At 36.3% G+C, this 18,737-nt stretch overlaps 1 protein-coding gene across 4 annotated transcripts in view; it reads right to left on the bottom strand.

Annotated features, from left to right (window-relative positions):
- The window catches only part of LOC308242985 (epoxide hydrolase 4), a 157,694-nt gene that overhangs the window by 11,416 nt on the left and 127,541 nt on the right, over positions 1-18,737 (bottom strand). For all 4 annotated transcript variants that reach the window (XM_080657906.1, XM_080657907.1, XM_080657909.1 and 1 more), the window contains 6 exons: positions 17,490-17,578; positions 16,974-17,076; positions 8,088-8,270; positions 7,286-7,423; positions 6,263-6,392; positions 3,695-3,756 (listed from right to left, as the gene is read on the bottom strand). In XM_080657906.1, coding sequence (XP_080514032.1) covers positions 3,695-3,756; positions 6,263-6,392; positions 7,286-7,423; positions 8,088-8,270; positions 16,974-17,076; positions 17,490-17,578 — 705 coding nt within the window. The remainder of the gene's footprint in view (positions 1-3,694; positions 3,757-6,262; positions 6,393-7,285; positions 7,424-8,087; positions 8,271-16,973; positions 17,077-17,489; positions 17,579-18,737) is intronic.

Genomic DNA, 18,737 nt, shown 5'->3' with positions numbered 1-18,737 from the left:
GAGATCATTAACATCTCTAGGCCTCAAACTATGCATGTTGAGAGGGTGGAGACTGGTCCAATTCAGTTTAGTGTGTAATATTTATAAAGTTCAAATAGGCTTAGCTCTCACTTTTTGTTTTCTTGATCAAATCTTAGCTCAAAAATATTTATTTTTTTAAAATTGGTTTTAGAGAGAGAGAGGAAATGGGGGGGGGGGGGGGGAGAAAACACCACATCAATTTGTTGTTCTACTTATTTTTGCATTCACTGGTTGATTCTTGTATGTGCCCTGACCGGGGATCAAATCTGCAACCTTGGCATATCAGGACAATACTCTAACCAACTGAGCTGCCCAGCCAGGACTCACTGTTTTTAAAAAGATTTCCTTAATTTTAATACCTAAAACTAGGTTGACCTCTTCCCACCCCTAAAACTGATCCTCCTTAATTTATTCTATCATTGAATCTATTTTAAAGCATCATGCTATGGAGAGATCTATAGAGTATATGGGGTAACTACACTCCTTTAACAAATTCACATTAACATAGTACATTATGATGGGGTTTCAATTTATACACATTTCTAGGCAGTCTCTGACTTACATCTGCAAAATTTACATATAGTACCCATATACAAATGGCCAACTTAGAATGGTCACGTGTGCTACTGACAAAAATAAGGAAAAAGAGGGTAACCCTACAAAGCAATCCCCTTAGACATCCCTTTTGGTTTTAATGCTATTCCTTCTAGTTTTAACTTTTTAATATAGAAAAATTTAAACTATCAAAAGAAGAAAAACAATATCATGAATCCCCATGTACCTATTACCCAGCCTAAACAATCATCAACTCTGGGCCAATTTTGTTTAATATATAACTACCCCTGTTTTATTATTATTACTTAAATATTTTTATTTATTTCAGAGAGGAAGGGAGAAGGAGAGAGAGATAGAAACATCGATGAGAGAGAATCATTGGTTGGCTGGCTGCCTTCTGCACGCCCCACACTGGGGACCGAGCCTGCAACCAGGGCATGTGCGCTGACTGGGAATTGAATTGTGACCTCCTGGTTCTGAGCCATGCCAGTTGGGCACCCCTGTTTTATTTTGAAGCAACCCCAGATACCATATGTTTACCCTTAAGTATTTTTATACTAGCAGTCTTCTTAAACTTTTCTCTGCCTTGCCTATAAATGTGGAAGATACGTTTATTCATTCCACACTTATTGAGCACTTACTACACTCCAGATAATTGCACATAAATTATTTGATTTAATTTTCACAATAATCCTGCTAGGTTTTTATCAACCCATTTTATAGATAAGCATACTAGGACTTAGAGATAACACAGATAATAAATGTGAAGTCAAGATTTAAACTCTTTGATTCTACGTCCAGCACCCATTTTGGAATATCACTGCCTTTCTGAGGGAAACATATTAATCTGTTTTTCCCTTTGTGGTTAAGAGTATAAACCCTTGTTCAACCTGAAAATCAGGGGATATGGAAGAACAATCAGACTCTGTTCGATTTTGCTGTAGGGCAAGGAAGGAGGAAAAGTGTGGTTGATAACAGTTAGTAGGACAGGGGAAAGGAAGGCAGACAGGCTAATTCTTAGGACCTTAAAAAATCCACAGGGTACACAGAAAAAAATGTCTGAAGGTGCATTTCCTTGAGTATGTTCAGTATCCTATCTAATAAAAGAGTAATATACAAATTGACCATCACTCCAACACACAAGATGGCCGCCCCCATGTGGACACAAGATGGCCACCACAAGATGGCCAGCAGGGAAGGGCAGTTGGGAGGGACCAGGCCTGCAAGGGAGGGCAGTTGGGGCTGATCAAGCCTGCAAGGGAGGGCAGTTAGGGGTGACCAGGCTGGCAGAGGAGGGAAGTTGGGGGCGACCAAGCCTGCACGGAAGGGCAGTTGGGGGGGACCCAGGCCTGCAGGGGAGAGCAGTTGGGGGGGACCAGGCCTGTAGGGGAGGGCAGTTAGGGGTGACCAGGCCTGCAGGGGAGGGCAGTTAGGGGTGACCAGGCCTGCAGGGGAGGGCAGTTAGGGGTGACCAGGTCTGCAGGGAAGGGCAGTTAAGGGCGAACAGGCTGGCAGGGGAGCAGTTAGGCATCAATCAGGCTGGCAGGGAAGTGGTTAGGGGTGATCAGGCTGGCAGGCAGAAGCGGTTAGGGGCAATCAGGAAGGCAGGCAGGCGAGCAGTTGGGAGCCAGCAGTCCTGGATTGTGAGAGGGATGTCTGACTGCCCTAGGATTGGGCCTAAACGGGCAGTCGGACATCCCTCAAGGGGTCCCAGATTGGAGAGGGTGCAGGCTGGGCTGAGGGACATACCCACCCTGTGCACAAATTTCGTGCACCGGGCCTCTAGTAACTATATAATACACCTACAAGGGACCGAGGGGGAGTCTAGTGTTTTTCTATGACTACACAACTTGGGGATAATTTGGATAAAACTGAATTCAACAGTGTTCTTTATTGTAGTGTTTCTCAGAGCTTTTGCGTGCTAGTGTGCATCATTGGTCTCTAAGAGGAGCTATGCTGTGCAGCAATTCTCAAACTTAGTTGATGATACATGTTAGTAGGTTGAACATGAGGGAGCTGGTATTCTGTGGAACACACTTTGTGAAATAATCCTAGGAAGTTTACTGGCAAAACACTCCAGTGTCCCAGTTTTTCACAGAAGACATTTGGAGTTTGACCTCTACTCCAAGCCAGGAGAGCTCTCAGTTGTGGCTTAGAGTTGTGTGAGTTCTTATCTACTGGCTGATGAGGAAGAAAAGACTCCCTATCTCACTCTGCAAGGGCAATATGCTCTTTGCATTCAAAACTGGAAATCTCAATGTATGTCTTCCTGTCACTGTAATGCACAATACTAGGTTAGTATAATTTCGTACTTCAAATATATTATTGAGTAACCATCTGTAAGTTAGCTAGCTTGGACCTCTAACCATTGCTAATGACATTTTTTGAGAAGAAAAAAGTATTTCATGCTATAAGGAATATACCAAGTAATTTATGTGTGTGGTAAAAAACAAACAACATAAAATTTACTATCTTAACCATTTTTAAGTGAGCAATACAATCATAACTATATGCTCCTTGGTGTGCTAAAGATGCACAGAACTTTTTCATCTTACAAAACTGAAACTCTATGTCCTCCCAGGCTCTGACAACCACCATTCTACTTCCTGTTCCTAAGGTTTTGACTACTTTAGATACCTCATATAAATATACTAAGTAATTTTTAGAGTATACTAAGTAACTTTTTGGTACTAGCTGCCTTTCTCACACCAAATATTACATGAATTAAAATCTTAGTATAGAGAAAACTGGGACAACCAAAATTTCCTTTTGTAAGAAATAGGTTAATTAGAAAAACAGACATGAATTAGGTCTAGAATTCTAGACAATTTCTGATCTACTGGAATAGCTCCAATATGTTAGCTGCCAAAAAGGTTTTCAAGGAAATAAAAAAGGTAGACAATATTACACTTTCTATGCCAGCTGGATATAAAAAATTCACATCATTAAAAAATTTATGAAATGTTCACTTGATTAAAAAAAGACCCAAAATTATTTCCATTAAGGAATAGCTTTAATTAAAGAATAGATTTTTAAAAATTATTTTGAAATAAAATAATAAAATTTAAATTATTTGGTATCGTTTCTCATTTGGACCTATAAAATTTTTAAAGTTTACCTGAGAGCTACTGAATATAGGCTTTTTACCAAGTCTTCGATCATCACCTTTGTCAAATGCAGCTGTAAAAAAAAACATGAATTTATTTTTATAGGAGGCACTATTATTAACATAAAATTAGAGGTAAGATAGCATACTAGCAGAAAAAAGGGTTTGTCTTGATAGAAAATAATTTTAAAATAGCTAAAACCCACCTAGTACACACAGACAATTCCCTATTATACTAAATTTTTAAAGTCACATTTTAAATCTTATTTTTTGTTCCTTCTGAAGTTTGTTATTAAAATTAGTAAGAAATACAAAATCTCACAAAGAAGATTCATACATTTTATAAAAACCAAATTATTTTAAGTTGCAAAATTTTTAAGATAACTGGTTTCATTTAGTATTCCAAATTTCAAAAAATTACAGATTGTGGCAAATGTGATATTTTATGAAGTATTAAATATGAGAAATGTTTATCCTAAAAATTGTAAAAATAATATTGAAATTAACTACAAATATTTTCTGGTTTTACAGGTATATCATGAGGAAGGAGGAAAGAAAAAAAGATAAGGTTCTATTGAAATGAAAGAAGAAACAATCCTCAAACTCATGTTCTTTTAAGAATCACATAATCATTTTATTGATTAGGTTTATATGGGGATACTGGAGAAGTCATGTTTATGTTCTTCAAATAAAAATTTGAATGACATCAGGAAAGTATCTAGAATAATGGTACAAGAGCTACACATACAGTTTACCTAATGCATTTTTGCCTTTTGAAGCTTATGGGGCTCTAAAATATATTTTGAAGAAATACATATTCTTTCCAAAATTTATTTTCTTTTTGTTAAAACAACTAATGAAAAATTCATTAAATTATCTGTAACTCTATCATGCATCTTCTACTATCTCTATTCTATAGGATCTGTGCTATAAGACAAAGCAGGGTCGTAGAAATGGCATTATCAGAGCTGATTTATAGTTAGCAAATGACTTAGCACAATAATACACAGGAAGAAATTTATATATAATTTCTTCTAAAGGTCAATAACTCTAACTAGAATAAAGAAATGTTATAAGAAAGACAACCTAGAATCACCCCTTTCTCTGGAGTTTCCCAATACAGTAATTATCCACAAGTCAGGAATAATTATAACTCAGCACATTTAAGATTTTAAAAACATTATTTTTACACTGTAATCGATTGAAAAGTTTTTTTAGACAATTAGTTGGATTACCAGTAATATTTTGTTTTAGATACGTGTATGTATGTGTGTGTGTGTATATATATATATATATATATACACACACACACACACATATATATGTATTTACATGTAATTTTAATTAGCATTTTAAAGAATTAAGATAAAGAACATTGTTTGAGGCTCAACTTAAGTATGAAATCCTCTGAAATGGAGAAAAATAAAGTTAGCTGCCAATCAGAAGAGAGTTGAATGACACCTACTCTGGGAATGCTGATCTTATTTCTTCACATTATACAGATTTTATAGTAAAAATTAAATTGTCATTTAAAAATCAGTATAGAAAGAGTAACAAGGAATAAATTTCTTAATTTCTGAAGACTTTGTGATTTTTGTTGTTCCATGATTTTGCTTTTGTTGTTGTTGGAATTTCTTTGAAAAGTGTTCCTGAGATCACATCTAGCTACAGTGTTATGCCCATAACACAAGACAGAGCGAATCATATTCTAATTAAACCATTAAAGAATTTAACATATCTAGGTACCATAAGAATATATTATATCACATATGGCTTCCATGTTTTATAATAAAAAATATTTGTCTCATAAAATACAGTCTCTAGTCCTTCTTAACTTAAAATGTCTCAAAGTACACTTGCTGAATCTGCCAACATATTTTCTAAAGCACCTGCTTTAACCCAAAAATAGTCATGAAGCCATTTTTAGTTCCATACCCTCAAAATTTTATTTTAATATTTTTGAAACAAACACACATTCTGAGCTATATACATCTTTTGTTTAATACTAATGTTTCAAATGTTATCTATTAAATGTCAGAGACCACTGTGTGGCTCCCGAGGGACACTCCGCAATAGCACACACCATATCACTGAACCAATCAATTGTGAAATTAACCCATCTAATCTAGGCAAAAACCACAGGAAAGGGTATCTTATGCAAAAGATGGAAAAGCTTATGAAAAATATATTTAAAAAGGAAGAGAAAGTATGATGTTTGGTAATCTGTTCTACATAGATTACATTTTCCTACACTTCTAATCAGTCTTTTTAAGTAAAACAAGAATGCTTTTATGCAAATTTGGCTGGAACATTGTTGTTAATATAAAGTAAGATAAAAAATTTATATATTAACATACACATAAAACATACACATATATATATGAAATGAGTTTCATTTTCTAAGAATAGCATAAGAGTATGATTTATTAAAACTGCCTAAACATACTATCACTAGTTTTAATCAGCAAGCTATTAATGAACAGAAACAAACAAACATTAATCCTATCACTTATTAGAATCCCCTCAAAATATCCCTTGTCACAAAGATTATAAGAATAAAAAATCCCAGGGCTAATATACCTGCTTGGATTTTCTGTTGATCATCTGTGCTCATCAGCTTCCAGCTTTCTGTATGACGAACAGCATAGAAAGACTGAACCAGGAAGATCCACAGCTTATCACGCACAGCCTGGATCTTGCACGTAAAACCCTGCGTTCAAGCAACAAATCAGCAGCTGGTGAGAGCCACATTGTCATAGCAACCAGTCATTATTCCTTTCCGAATCTACTTATTCCTAAGCTAGATCAATGATGTCATCACTTAGATTTTCAAGATCGTCGGGTACATGTTATTTATGAAGGCTTACTCTTCACAACAGAATTTTACAGTGAACATGAAGCTAAACCTTATCCTTTCAACTAAACATTATTTTAAACCACCAATGGCCTTTACATGAATACCTTCCTCAGCCTTTTCAAATCCACTATGACATTACAAGGTCAAATACTCTATGCAGTAGTAAAAATATGATGAAAATTTTTTTATCACTTTTGTTAAATATAAAATGTCAATAATTAGCAATTAGCTTAGTAATTAATTACCATTAACTGCATTTGAAAATAAGTAATATTTTAATTTTGCTTTTACCCAGTCAATACTATTTTAATATGATTATTTTAAGACAAAAAGGGATTATGAATATATTATAAAAATAAAAGATACTGATGATTAAAATTTCTAAAAAATTATTTTAAATTCTGTTTAATATTTAGAAATTTTAAAGTAGTGACCAGAGAGAAATACTAGAGTTATGCTATATCAATTAATATTGTTAAATACCAAACTATGTCTAGAACTAGCCAGTAAAATTGCCAAATTCCAAACTTTTATAATATGTCCATTTGGAGGAAAATAAAAATGAAAATATTTTTGTATTGTAAGATAATACCAAATATACACCAAAGTAGAGACTATAACCAATCCCCATGTATCCATTACCTAGTTTCAACCAAGCAACATTTAAAATGGGCATATTTTTTTAAAATCTTAAAACAGTTTAAATGTTAAACCATTTTAATGAACGTTATTATTACAGTCAATACCATTTCTTTTATACTGTCAGAGTTCAGTAACTTGTCCAGAGCCATAAGAAGAGAGCAACTATTCTCAGTGGTAATGTTTTCTTCGATTGCTTTTAAAATTTTGTCCAACAAATCAGCTGTGCTGCTCATTGCTTGTGACTATGAAACACAGAAATTGATATTTAATAGGAATACATGTAAAATGTGTAAGAAATGTGAAAGTCTGGCATTACAACAGACCATTCATCAAAACTGGCTGTTTGAAATCAATTAGAAATCTTACTTCCTCTGTTAAAATAATATAATTATTATTATAATAACAACCATTATTATAATAATCCCTTCCCGTTGTTAAAAATACCTTCACACATACACACACTTATCTTAAAAGCCAAAATCATCCTAAAAATAGAGTTTAGAAACAAGTAAAAGAAATTCTTTATTCAATGACTATATTTAGAGAAAGTGGGTCTCCAAGAAAACAAAGAATTTTGCATGGACCATAATTGTATTAGTGACCAAAACAATTTGTGACTTTAGTTTCTAAAACATGGCTTATGTTGATAGAGGGTCAGAGTTGGCTAGAGTTACATTGGGCTTTGCCAGGGTACACAAACCTGTCCCTTCCTGCCTTCATTATCTTGTGAGCCAAAAATCCTGTCCATCACTGCTCCAAATCCTACGCAAACCTGCCATCTGCTATGGAATTTATTTAAGCCATACTAATTTAATCAATGACAACCTGCATTTAAAAAGTGTTGTGTAATTATAATCTAAACACAAAGATGGAACTAAATATAGGATATAATTTTAGACAGAGTACCTGTAAGAGAAGAGCAAAATTTTCACTCTGAATGATCTTGGAGAAGTTTTCTACAATAAATGCAATGCATTCTTCCTGTAGCCGAGATGCCATAGTCAGTGCTGCTTCGGTCCACTTTACTCTGGGCAAACTGATGATTAGCCTGTCACTTTCCATCAGAAGAAAAGCAGCATTCTTATCATTCTTTTTATTTTTAATTTTTTTTTATTGATTTCAGAGAGGAAGGGAGGGGGAGAGAGAGATAGAAACATCAATGATGAGAGAGAATCATTGATTGGCTGCCTCCTGCATGCCCCCCACAGGGGATCAAGCCTGCGACCCGGGCATGTGCCCTTGACTGGAACTGAACCTGGAACCCTTCAGTTCGCAGGCCAACGCTCTATCCACTGAGCCAAACCAGCTAGGGCCTTATCATTCTTATAATTTGAAAAATATTGGAAAAAAGTTAGATTACTGCTCATAAAATCATTTTCTAAGCAAATAAAATACTTTTGTTTTCTTGTAATGCTTCCTGCAAAAAAACCCCACAAAATTTCAGGTAGCTAATACCTTTATCATTAGTTTTACATGTAATATTTATTCATTCATTCAGAATTACCCCAAAGGGCAAACTTTGAACTTAGAAGAAATCATCTTTTAAAGAAGCTAAAACAAACCTGAAAGCAAGTTATAACTACAAAGAAAAACTTACCTTTCCTGAGATTTTCACTATCAAATTAATTTTTTGTCTTTATAGGTATCATTCGTAATTGCATAGCTACACTAGCATAGCCTTAATTCTTTCATGACTATAAAATACATCTTCTTTATTACAAATTTAGAATGGTTAAAATTACTTATAATCACCAATGATTTTTTTCCTCTTCTCTAATGAGGTAAGACCCCTCTTTTATGTTTTATTCATTTACTGAGGATTCATTTTTTATACCATAGGAAAAATGTTCACAAAAACTAATCTCTATGGATAATGGAATGACAATATATAAATACCATGGGCTCCAAGAAAAAGAAAAAAAACAACTTATAAATTACATTTTAGTTATGTTTGATTTCTAGTTCTTTTTAAAAAAATTTTTTTAATTTTTATTTTTAGAGAGAGGGGAAGAGAGAGGGATAGATAGCAATATCAATGAGAATGAAGTATCATCGATCAGCTGCCTCCTGCATGCCCCCTACTGGGGATTGAGTCCCAAACCCAGGCATGTGCCCTGACTGGAAATTGAACTGGTGACCTCTTGGTTTATGGTCAACACTCAACCACTGAGCCACACTGTCCAGGCTGATTTCTAGTTCTTAAAACAATGCTTGGTAATAACTATTATTGAAATATCCAATAGACTGTAGTAGATTGAAAAACATAGCCATAATTTTTTTATAGCTCCATTCATCAAGAGGTAAAATCTATTTCCTCATCCTTTGTATCTAGACTGGTCTTTTCACTTGCTCACACAAATAGTGGTGTTGTGCAAGTTCCAGAGCCTAGGCCTCAAGAAGCCTTGCAGTTGTCTTTAGCATCATGGAATTCTGGATCCATGAGGCCATACAGAAGCCTGGTAAGAATGACCACATGGAACAGGAGGCCCAGCCTCCAACTTAGCTATCAGCTAAAGCAGTGCAGGATGGAGCTCAGGCAAGATCAACTAAAGAATCACCCCGTCAACCCACAGAATTGTAAGAAATAATGAACTGTAGTTTTAAGCCACTTAGTTTTGTGGTGGTTTGTTACACAGCAATAGATAACTAATAAATCTGGAAATGACAGCCTGAAATCCTTAACACAGGCTGCATGAGATAAACTTTGCATACCCTCTGTAGCTTTCAGATCTGAACTCAAGCACTATTTCTTCCCTGATGTAGGTTCCTGACCTACATCAGATCCCTTTATACCTGCCATCAGAGAATCTGTCCCTTTTCTTTAAATCACCTCATTCATTTGCAATCCTATCCTATATATCCTATATAATAAAAGGCTAACATGCAAAATGACTGAACGGCGGAAAAACTAGTTGCTATGACACACACTGACCATCAGGGACACATGCTCAACACAGGAGCTGCCCCCTGGTGGTCAGTGCGCTCCCACAGGGGGAGCACTGCTCAGCCAGAAGCCCTGAGCTGGGCTCACAGCTGGCGAGCACAGCATTGCTACAGATGTCCATGAAGCGGGCCTAAGCTGTCAGTCAGACATCCCCCCCGAGGGCTCCCGGACTGTGAGAGGGCACAGGCCGGGTTGAGGGACACCCTCCACGAGTGCACGAATTTTGTGCACTGGGCCTCTAGTATTCAATAATTAACATAACTATTTGATTAATATATGTCTCTCCATTAGGCTGTATGTTTATTGGGTGTAAAACCGTATCTGTTTTGGGCTCACCATTATATTCTCAAAGCCTAGTATAGAAATGGATCATAAAAAAAAACAAAGACAAAAACAAACAAACAAACAACAACAACAAAAACAAAGGAATGGATCATAGATACTCAAATATTAGTTTATCTCTTAGCATTATCAGAGACTTAGAATCTATAAGCGAATTCCTAAGCTGAATTAAGTTTTTGAACTTTTGAACTTTGAATTATTGAACATCAAGATTTAAAATGTTCACCCATTTATCAAGAATTTTTGTTTTTTAGGTGTATAGCATCATGGTGGGGGCCATTTAATTTTTTTGTTTTGTTTTGTTAATCCTCACCCGAGGATATCTTTCCATTAATTTTTAAAATATATTTTTATTGATTTCAGAGAGGAAGGGAGAGGGAGAAAGAGATTGAAACATCAATTATGAGAGAGAATCATGGATCGGCTGCCTCCTGCACACCCCCTACTGGGGATCGAGCCCGAAATCCGGGCATGTGCCCTTGACCAGAATCGAACCTGGGACCCTTTGGTCTGCAGGCTGACGCTCTATCCACTGAGCCAAACTGGCTAGGGCCCATTAATTTTTTTTAGGGATTGGAAGAGAGAAGGAAAGACAGAGAGAAACGTCAATGTGAGAGAAACACATCAATTGGTTGCCTCCTGCATGAGCTCTGACCAGGGCCTGGGCTGGGGAAGAGCCTGCAATCAAAGTATGTGCCCTTGACCAGAATTGAACCTGGGACCCTTTGGCCTGCAGGCCGACCCTCTATCCACTTAGCCAAACTGGCTAGGGCTCAAGAATTATTTTAAAACATTATATACCTCCCTTGCTTTATTTATTAGAGTAAAAGGAAACCATACTTTGCTGTAATTCAAGTCTTTTAAAATTATTTTAGTACCATCATCCTTTTCTCATCTGGTGACTCCCTGAGTAACTGCAATTACTAAGAGTTTTAGGCAATAAGCCCAATTTGCTGTACTGTAGAGATTTTTTTTCTGGTAGTAGTGCCAAGTGTAGGGTATTCAAATAAACTTGGCAGGTATCTACAAAATGTTTACTACATACATATGTTATCTGCTGTGACAGTAATATCTTTTTCAAAATACAGATATATAGTTATCACGATTTAACTTGCAATCTACTTAAAAATTAAAATAAGTGTTATGTGAGCTTATTCCACATTTATCTGAATCCATGATGACATTAAATGTCAGAACAGCCTGAGGCTCAAAAGAAAATGTAATACACTTCTAGACCAAACACATACAATTTTAATTCAATAGTTAACAGAACACATGATTCAAACTTCAAAAAAATATAAAGGGTAATACCAAGAAAAGTGACCCTCTCCCTCCTGCCCCATCCATTTTCCCTTGTCCCAATCAATATTATTTATTTTCTGTATCTTTCCAGAGTTATATACTAGTGCATACAAACATAAATATATGTAATTTTCCCCTTATTTTCCTCACATGGAGGCATTAATATGCTCAGTACTCTGTACCTTCCCTTTTACACGTAGCATATATCTGGAATATTTTTGTTATCAGAATGTAAAGAACCTTGTTATTGTTTTAACAACTATGTAATAATCCATAATATGGATATATCATAAATCATTAAACCAATCTTCTTATGGACATTTACATTGTTAACAACTTTTTTGCTATTGCTGTAATAATGTTGTAGATAACATTATTTCACACATATGTAAATAAATCTATAGGATAAATTCCTAGAAATAGAATTGTTGGGCCAATACTGCTAGTCTTAAACTGGGTGTGCCTAATAACTGAGCCTGAGAAACAGGCTTGCATGTTGCATGCACATAGTGTATTTTGAAAAGTAAGAAGACTGTTTGCTTTCTTTAATATTTTTGGATATCATTTTAAATTTTAATTGGAAAATAATAAAAAATGTTCTATTTTTTATCAAAAGCTAAATATATTTTATTTGGTAGAGAGTTATATAAGTTCTTTATAAATTTTGGATATTAATCCCTTATTAGATGTATCATTGGCAAATATATTCTCCCATTCAGTGGATTGTCTTTTCATTTTGCCAATAGTTTCCTTTGCCTTGCAAAACCTTCTAGTTTGATGTAGTCCCATTTGTTTATGTTTTCTTTTGTTTCCCTTGCTCTAGGAAATGTATCAGAAAAAATATGTTGTATTTTTTCATGTATAAGATGTTTTTTTTTTCTAAAATCGTTAGACTGAAAATTGAGGGGCATCTTATACACGGAAGTCAGCTGAGGAGGGAGCCGCACGGGTACGTAGCTGCCCATACCTGGTCAAACAGGCTTCCTCCAATCACGAGCCTTATTGTTACTGGAGGTGGAGGTGGAGAGTGTGCAGATGCAACAGGGACTGGAGTGTTCTGGGCCCATAAAGTTGTCAAAAATTAAAAAGATAAATACTGGTAAGAGATTGTCTTACTCTGTAAAATTCAAAGTGAATGTAATCAGCTATGCAAAAGAGCATGGAAAAAGAGCTGCAGAGAGACAATTTGAACCTCCTCCCACTGAGTGTATGATCAGACAGTGGAGAAAACAGGAAGAACAACTCCTTAAGATGCCAAAAAAGAAGGTCTTAAGAGGAAAACCAGCAAAATGTTCAAAATATTAATTTCTTAATTTTGGATTGGAAAAGCAGAGGGTGTCTTATACATGGGGGCATCTTATACATGGAAAAATACAGTAGCTTGAGACATGTCCAAAATTTTACTGCCTATGTTTTCTTCTAGGATTTTTATGATTTTGAGTCTTACATTTAAGTCTTTATTCCATTTTGAATTTAGTCTTGTGTATGGTGTAAGAAGGTGGTCTAGTTTCATTTTTTTGGTACATATCTGCCCAATTTTCCCAACACTATTTATTGAATGGACTATCTTCACCCAATTGTTTCTGCCTCCCTTGTCAAATATTAATTGACCATAAAGGCATGGCTTTATTTCTAGACTCTTTATTCTGTTCCATTGATCTACATGAAGGCCCATACTTTTCTAAAAATAAAGTCTTTGCCCATGAGAGAATGGAAGCAATTGGTTTTAAAACCTGGCTTTGTAATTTACTGGCACTGTGAACTTGAATAAAAGCACTTACCTCTCTGATTCTCCTTTCTCGTATGTGAAATGGAGATAATAGTACCTGTTTTATACAAAATTTCAATAAAATAGCCCTAACTGGTTTGTCTCAGTACACAGAGCGTCAGCCTGCAGACTGAAGGGTCCCAGGTTCAATTCCAGTCAAGGGCATGTATCTTGGTTGTGGGCACATCCCCAGTGGGAGGTGTGCAGGAGGCAGCTGATCAATATTTCTCTCTCATCGATGTTTCTAACTCTCTATCCCCCCTTCCTCTCTGTAAAAAATCAATAAAATATAAAAAATTTTTTTCAATAAAATAAAAAGTACTTTTTGAACTGTAAAGGTTTAAAAAAACCTACCGAATACTATTACTATTACCACTTATCCTTCTCTGCCTCCTGTTCCTCCTCCTCCTCCTAATAGTAATAGTAGTAGTGGTATTGGTAGTGGTAACGGTGGTGGTGGCATTCATATAAAGGAATTTGTTATAAGGTCCCAACTTATACAATTATGGGAGAAGGTTAAACAATCTTTGTAGATGATGTGGTAGTTTGAAGTCCACAGGGAAGGCAGTCAAGAAGGGAAGATGGACATAAAGTGAAGACCAAGGACAAGCTGATATCCAAGAGCATAAGTTGTAATCCACAAAGATGGACTCATTTCAGCTCTCACTGACTCCAACCTGGATGAAATGGGTGTCCTTCAGGAGATGCTGGCGTCCTTCATCAAGAAGGTAAACACATCCATGGCTCAGGAGAAGAGAACCCAAAAGAGGATACAGGGCAAGGTGAAGCAATTGCAGGCCTGGCTGCTGTTCCTCGCCAACAAGGTAAGCCAGTAAACAACCAAAATGTACAAGCTAAAGTGCCTGCTCCAATATTCCTGGTGTAAAAAAAAGGCTATTGCTGCTTCACATCTACCTTACAAATCTCATGCCAAATTCTCTTGTGGCCACTCTAGAAATATACAAAGAAGGAAATTCTGGGAAGCATGGTTCATTCATGCTTCCCAGACAAGGTACCATGTCAACCTGGCACCCTTTAAACCATATTTAATTCCCAAATAGAGATAACAAAATTATGCTTCTGCCTAACAGAATATAACTATCTCCTATACAACAAATAGGCTAACCCCTTCCTTAAAAGAGGATAAAAATTCTCTTGTATTGCCTTTGGATAATGTTCACTGTTCTTCACACTGACTCACAGTCCTCTTTGAGTCAGTAACTTAAATATGGAGATATAAAGCTAACTAATATTAACATTGTCTTATATTAGATGGTAGGGGAATAAGACTGTAAAAAGTACTTGGTTTAATATATATATACTAGAGGCCCGTTGCACAAAGTAGGCCTTCCTTCCCTTGGCTTCCAGCACCGGTTTTCCTCCGGCACCCAAGACCCAGGCCTTTACTCCGGCTGGAGTCTGCCTTCTTCATCTTTGCTGCAGGCTCCAGCCAGAGTCTGCCACCTTCATCTTTGCTGCAGACTCCGGCCAGAGTCTGCCGTCTTCGCTGCAGACTCCAGAGTCTGCAGTCTTCATCTTCGCTGCGGCCAGAGTGTCGCTCTTGTAGATACCTTCACCCCCGCCCCACCCTCCCTCTCATAGCAGGCATCCTGCCCCACCTGGCCACTCCACACCTGGAGCAGCTGGGCGGCTGCCATCTTTGGCCTTCTAATTTGCATATTCCCTCCTGATTGGCTGGTGGGTGTAGCGGAGTGATGGTTAATTTGCATGTTTCTCTTTTATTAGTGTAGATATAAACATTCATATAAAAAGGGAAATGAATCATGTGTATATCATAACTATTACAGTGCTCATTTCTGTAACTGTTCATTTGCTCATAGCTGGCATTTATATCTACCTTTTCCCACTACACTGCATATTCCCTTTGTTCTCAGCAAGTACCTCTGCTATTTGTAGTTCGTTATCCGGGAGGGTGGCCCAAACTTTAATTCCTGAAGAATCTGGGCCATTATCAGTGCTGCCTAAATTTGGTTGTTAGTTTTCCATCGATTTTAATCATAGGACATGGGAGCACAGCATTCCAAGTGTATTTCTCATTACCCATGTTATGTTACCAACCCAATCTCCCCAATAGTCAGATTCAATCTAACAATAATTTCTCTTCTTTGCTTGTTGGTTTACAAAGTAACCAGAAGGAGGCAGTCTCAACTTTTAGTTTAATGGAATCATTGTTATGTTTCCAGATGGAAGCATTTCTCTCTTTGGAACTAAGACCTCTAGGATCAACAGAAACTAAAGTTCTAGAGGCAGGAAGCAATAATTCTGCTGGTGAATCACTAGGAATAATTGTATGTGGAGTCATCCCCACTTCCTAGTTTCTGGACTCATGAATCTTTGTTATAAGAGAAATAGCACCAAAAATAAAAAATTAATTTAGAGCATATACAGCCTCCAGAAGGGCAATGTCCCAACCCCGGAAGGCACTGCTACCTTGCTGGTGCTGCAAGTGAGTCTTCAAGAGGCCATTCCAGTCCTAGCTGGTTTGGCGTAGTGGATAGAGCATTGGCATGTGGACCAAAGGGTCCCAGGTTTGATTCTGGTCAAGGGCACATACCTTGGTTGCAGGCTCCTCCCCAGCCTAGGCCCTCGTTGGGGCTCGAGCCCTGGTCGGGGCTTGTCCAGTAGGCAACCAATCAATGTGTTTCTCTCACATCGATTTTTCTCTCTGTCTTTCCCAATCTAAAAATCAATGGAAAAATATCCTTGGTGAGGATTAAAAAAAAAAAAAGGCCATTCCTCCATTTTATCGAGCCAGCTGCTTCAGGATGATAGGAAACATGATAAAAGTGAAATTGTGAGCATGGGCCCATTGCTATAAATCATTTGCTGTGGACTTCCTTAGTAAGAAGTGATGCTGTGTGAAATACCATGATGGTGGAAAAGGCATTCTGTAAGTCCATGGATAGTGGCTTTGTCAGAAACATGAGGAGCAATGAAGGCAAATTCATATCCAGAGCAAATGTCTATTCCACTGAGAACAAAGCACTGCCTTTTCCATGATGAAGTAGTCCAAAGTAATTAACCTGCCACCAGGCAGGTAGATAGCTGGTCCTCTTGGGGAATGTTGCCATAGAAAAATTTCAGTGTTATATTCAAATCCACCTTAGTGAGTGAAAGTCCATGCTGTTGAGCCAATGATGACTTCCATCCCTAGTACCAAGTATCTTTTGTTCATAAACCAATACATACCCTCCTGCTTCTCTGGCTGAACCTTGCCTAATGAATTTGGCACATAGGAAGAGACGTTTAAGGATAGGTTTTCAGAACTGGTTCTGGGTTACCTGGAATATAACTTTACCTTTATAAATGAAATATTTAAAGTATCTATATACAACTGAAGTTGTATCTATATACAACTTGTATCTATATACAACTTGAAGTGAAATACAAACAAGAGTATTCAGGTTATACTTACTAAGGATTGAATCAACATGTTAAGACAACGTTTCTGAATCTCAGGAGGTACATTTGCAAAGTTTCTCTCAGACCAAAACCTTGCAAAATGCTTTACAATCCACCTGTTATAAATAAAAGAATCTCAAGTTAGAGAAATAAAAATATTTTTCATTATAATATTCAACAATATTTGTGTTTTCAATTTGTACATATATATGTTTTGACTAACTTTTACAGTTAGTTTTGTGAGCTCTACAGTGCACTTGACTATGCTCTTTTTGGTAAACATATTATTTTAAATCCACTTCGGTTTAACATAAGTAATAATGGTTGGGCTAAAATAAAATTGGTCCCAAGCACCTTGAGTAATACCTAAATCAATATGTCTTTTTAATTGTTACAATTAGTTAAGCATTAAGTTACATATACTGCACCCAAGAAAACCAGCCAAGTCTAAAATTTTACCAGAAAATTAGGAGAATGAAAGAACAGAATCCCTCAATTAATAGTAACAGCACTACTTCAGATCACTTACTTCATGCAGTCAGCAAAAAGACTTTCCACTCCAACTGAATGAGTGATAATCAGGCATTCTAGTATAGACGCCAAGCTTCTGAGGACGGGCTGAAATTGATAGAAAGCACTATTTTGTTCTTTTTCAACTTATAGAAGCTAAAAGTATTTGATTCATATAGATGATCTGATATATATGTACCCAAGTTGCAGAATAAAATATCTGTAATTTAAAAATCTGTTATTCTTTTAAAAGGAAGTATTACTAATAACTTCTAGTTTTATAGAACAGCATTTGAGTTCTTTTAACTGCCAGAATGCATGCACACAATTTCTATTCTAATTTCATTTAGCTTAAATTTTTAAAGTAAAAGTGGCATAATAATTTCTAGCACATTACATTGCAATATGATTATTTGATCTAATCTGCTTCCTAAAATACAAATATAACTTTTAAGTACATGTGCAATGTAAGGTCCTACACTGACCTCAGATAATCATAGAATGTAATTACATCAGTCGGACATCCTTAGTGCTGCCACAGAGGTGGGAGAGGCTCTTGCCACCGCCACTGCGCTCACCAGCCATGAGACTGGCTTCTGGTTGAGCGGTGTTCCCCCTGAGGGAGCACACTGACCACCAGGGGGAAGCTCCTGCATTGAGCATCTGTCCCCTGGTGGTCAGTGCACGTCATAGCGACTGGTCATTCCACTGTTCAGTCAATTTGCATATTAGCCTTCTATTATATAGGATATATTTTAAAAGCACATATACAGAAGTAATGAGCTAAAACAATATAAATAAAGTGTAGATATAAATGAAAACAACGCACTGCTCTTGGCATTAAACCTCTGTGCTACATGCTGCCCACTGTCACATATTTTCAATTTTTTGGACTATGTTCCTAAGCACATTTATTGCCCATTAGGGTAAACAAAGTTCAACTTTTCTTTGTACAAAGTAATTAATTGTGATTTAGGGTTTAGACAATAAAGACCAGCAATTAGCCAATTTGTATATATAGTCTCTAAATGCATACTTCTGGAGATACCCTACTTTCAGAGTAAAAGTTTCTTCAGAAATGCCTCCATCATAGTCCTAATAAGGTCAGTGATTTCCAACCTCTTAAATTATGAATTGCTATTAATTTGATTGTTTAATACCCATTTCCTTAAAGTGTTATATTAGTGTTTAATAAATTTAATATAAATATTCTGCTTTGCACATTAACAATTGTGTTGTTCCCCTTCGATTACTGGAGGTACTCTAA

The sequence above is a fragment of the Plecotus auritus genome (assembly GCF_963455305.1).
Source record: "Plecotus auritus genome assembly, chromosome: 2".
In the NCBI taxonomy this organism is placed as follows: domain Eukaryota; kingdom Metazoa; phylum Chordata; class Mammalia; order Chiroptera; family Vespertilionidae; genus Plecotus; species Plecotus auritus.
The sequence above is the reverse complement of the archived record's forward strand: the minus strand, read 5'-3'. Positions and strand labels throughout refer to the sequence as shown.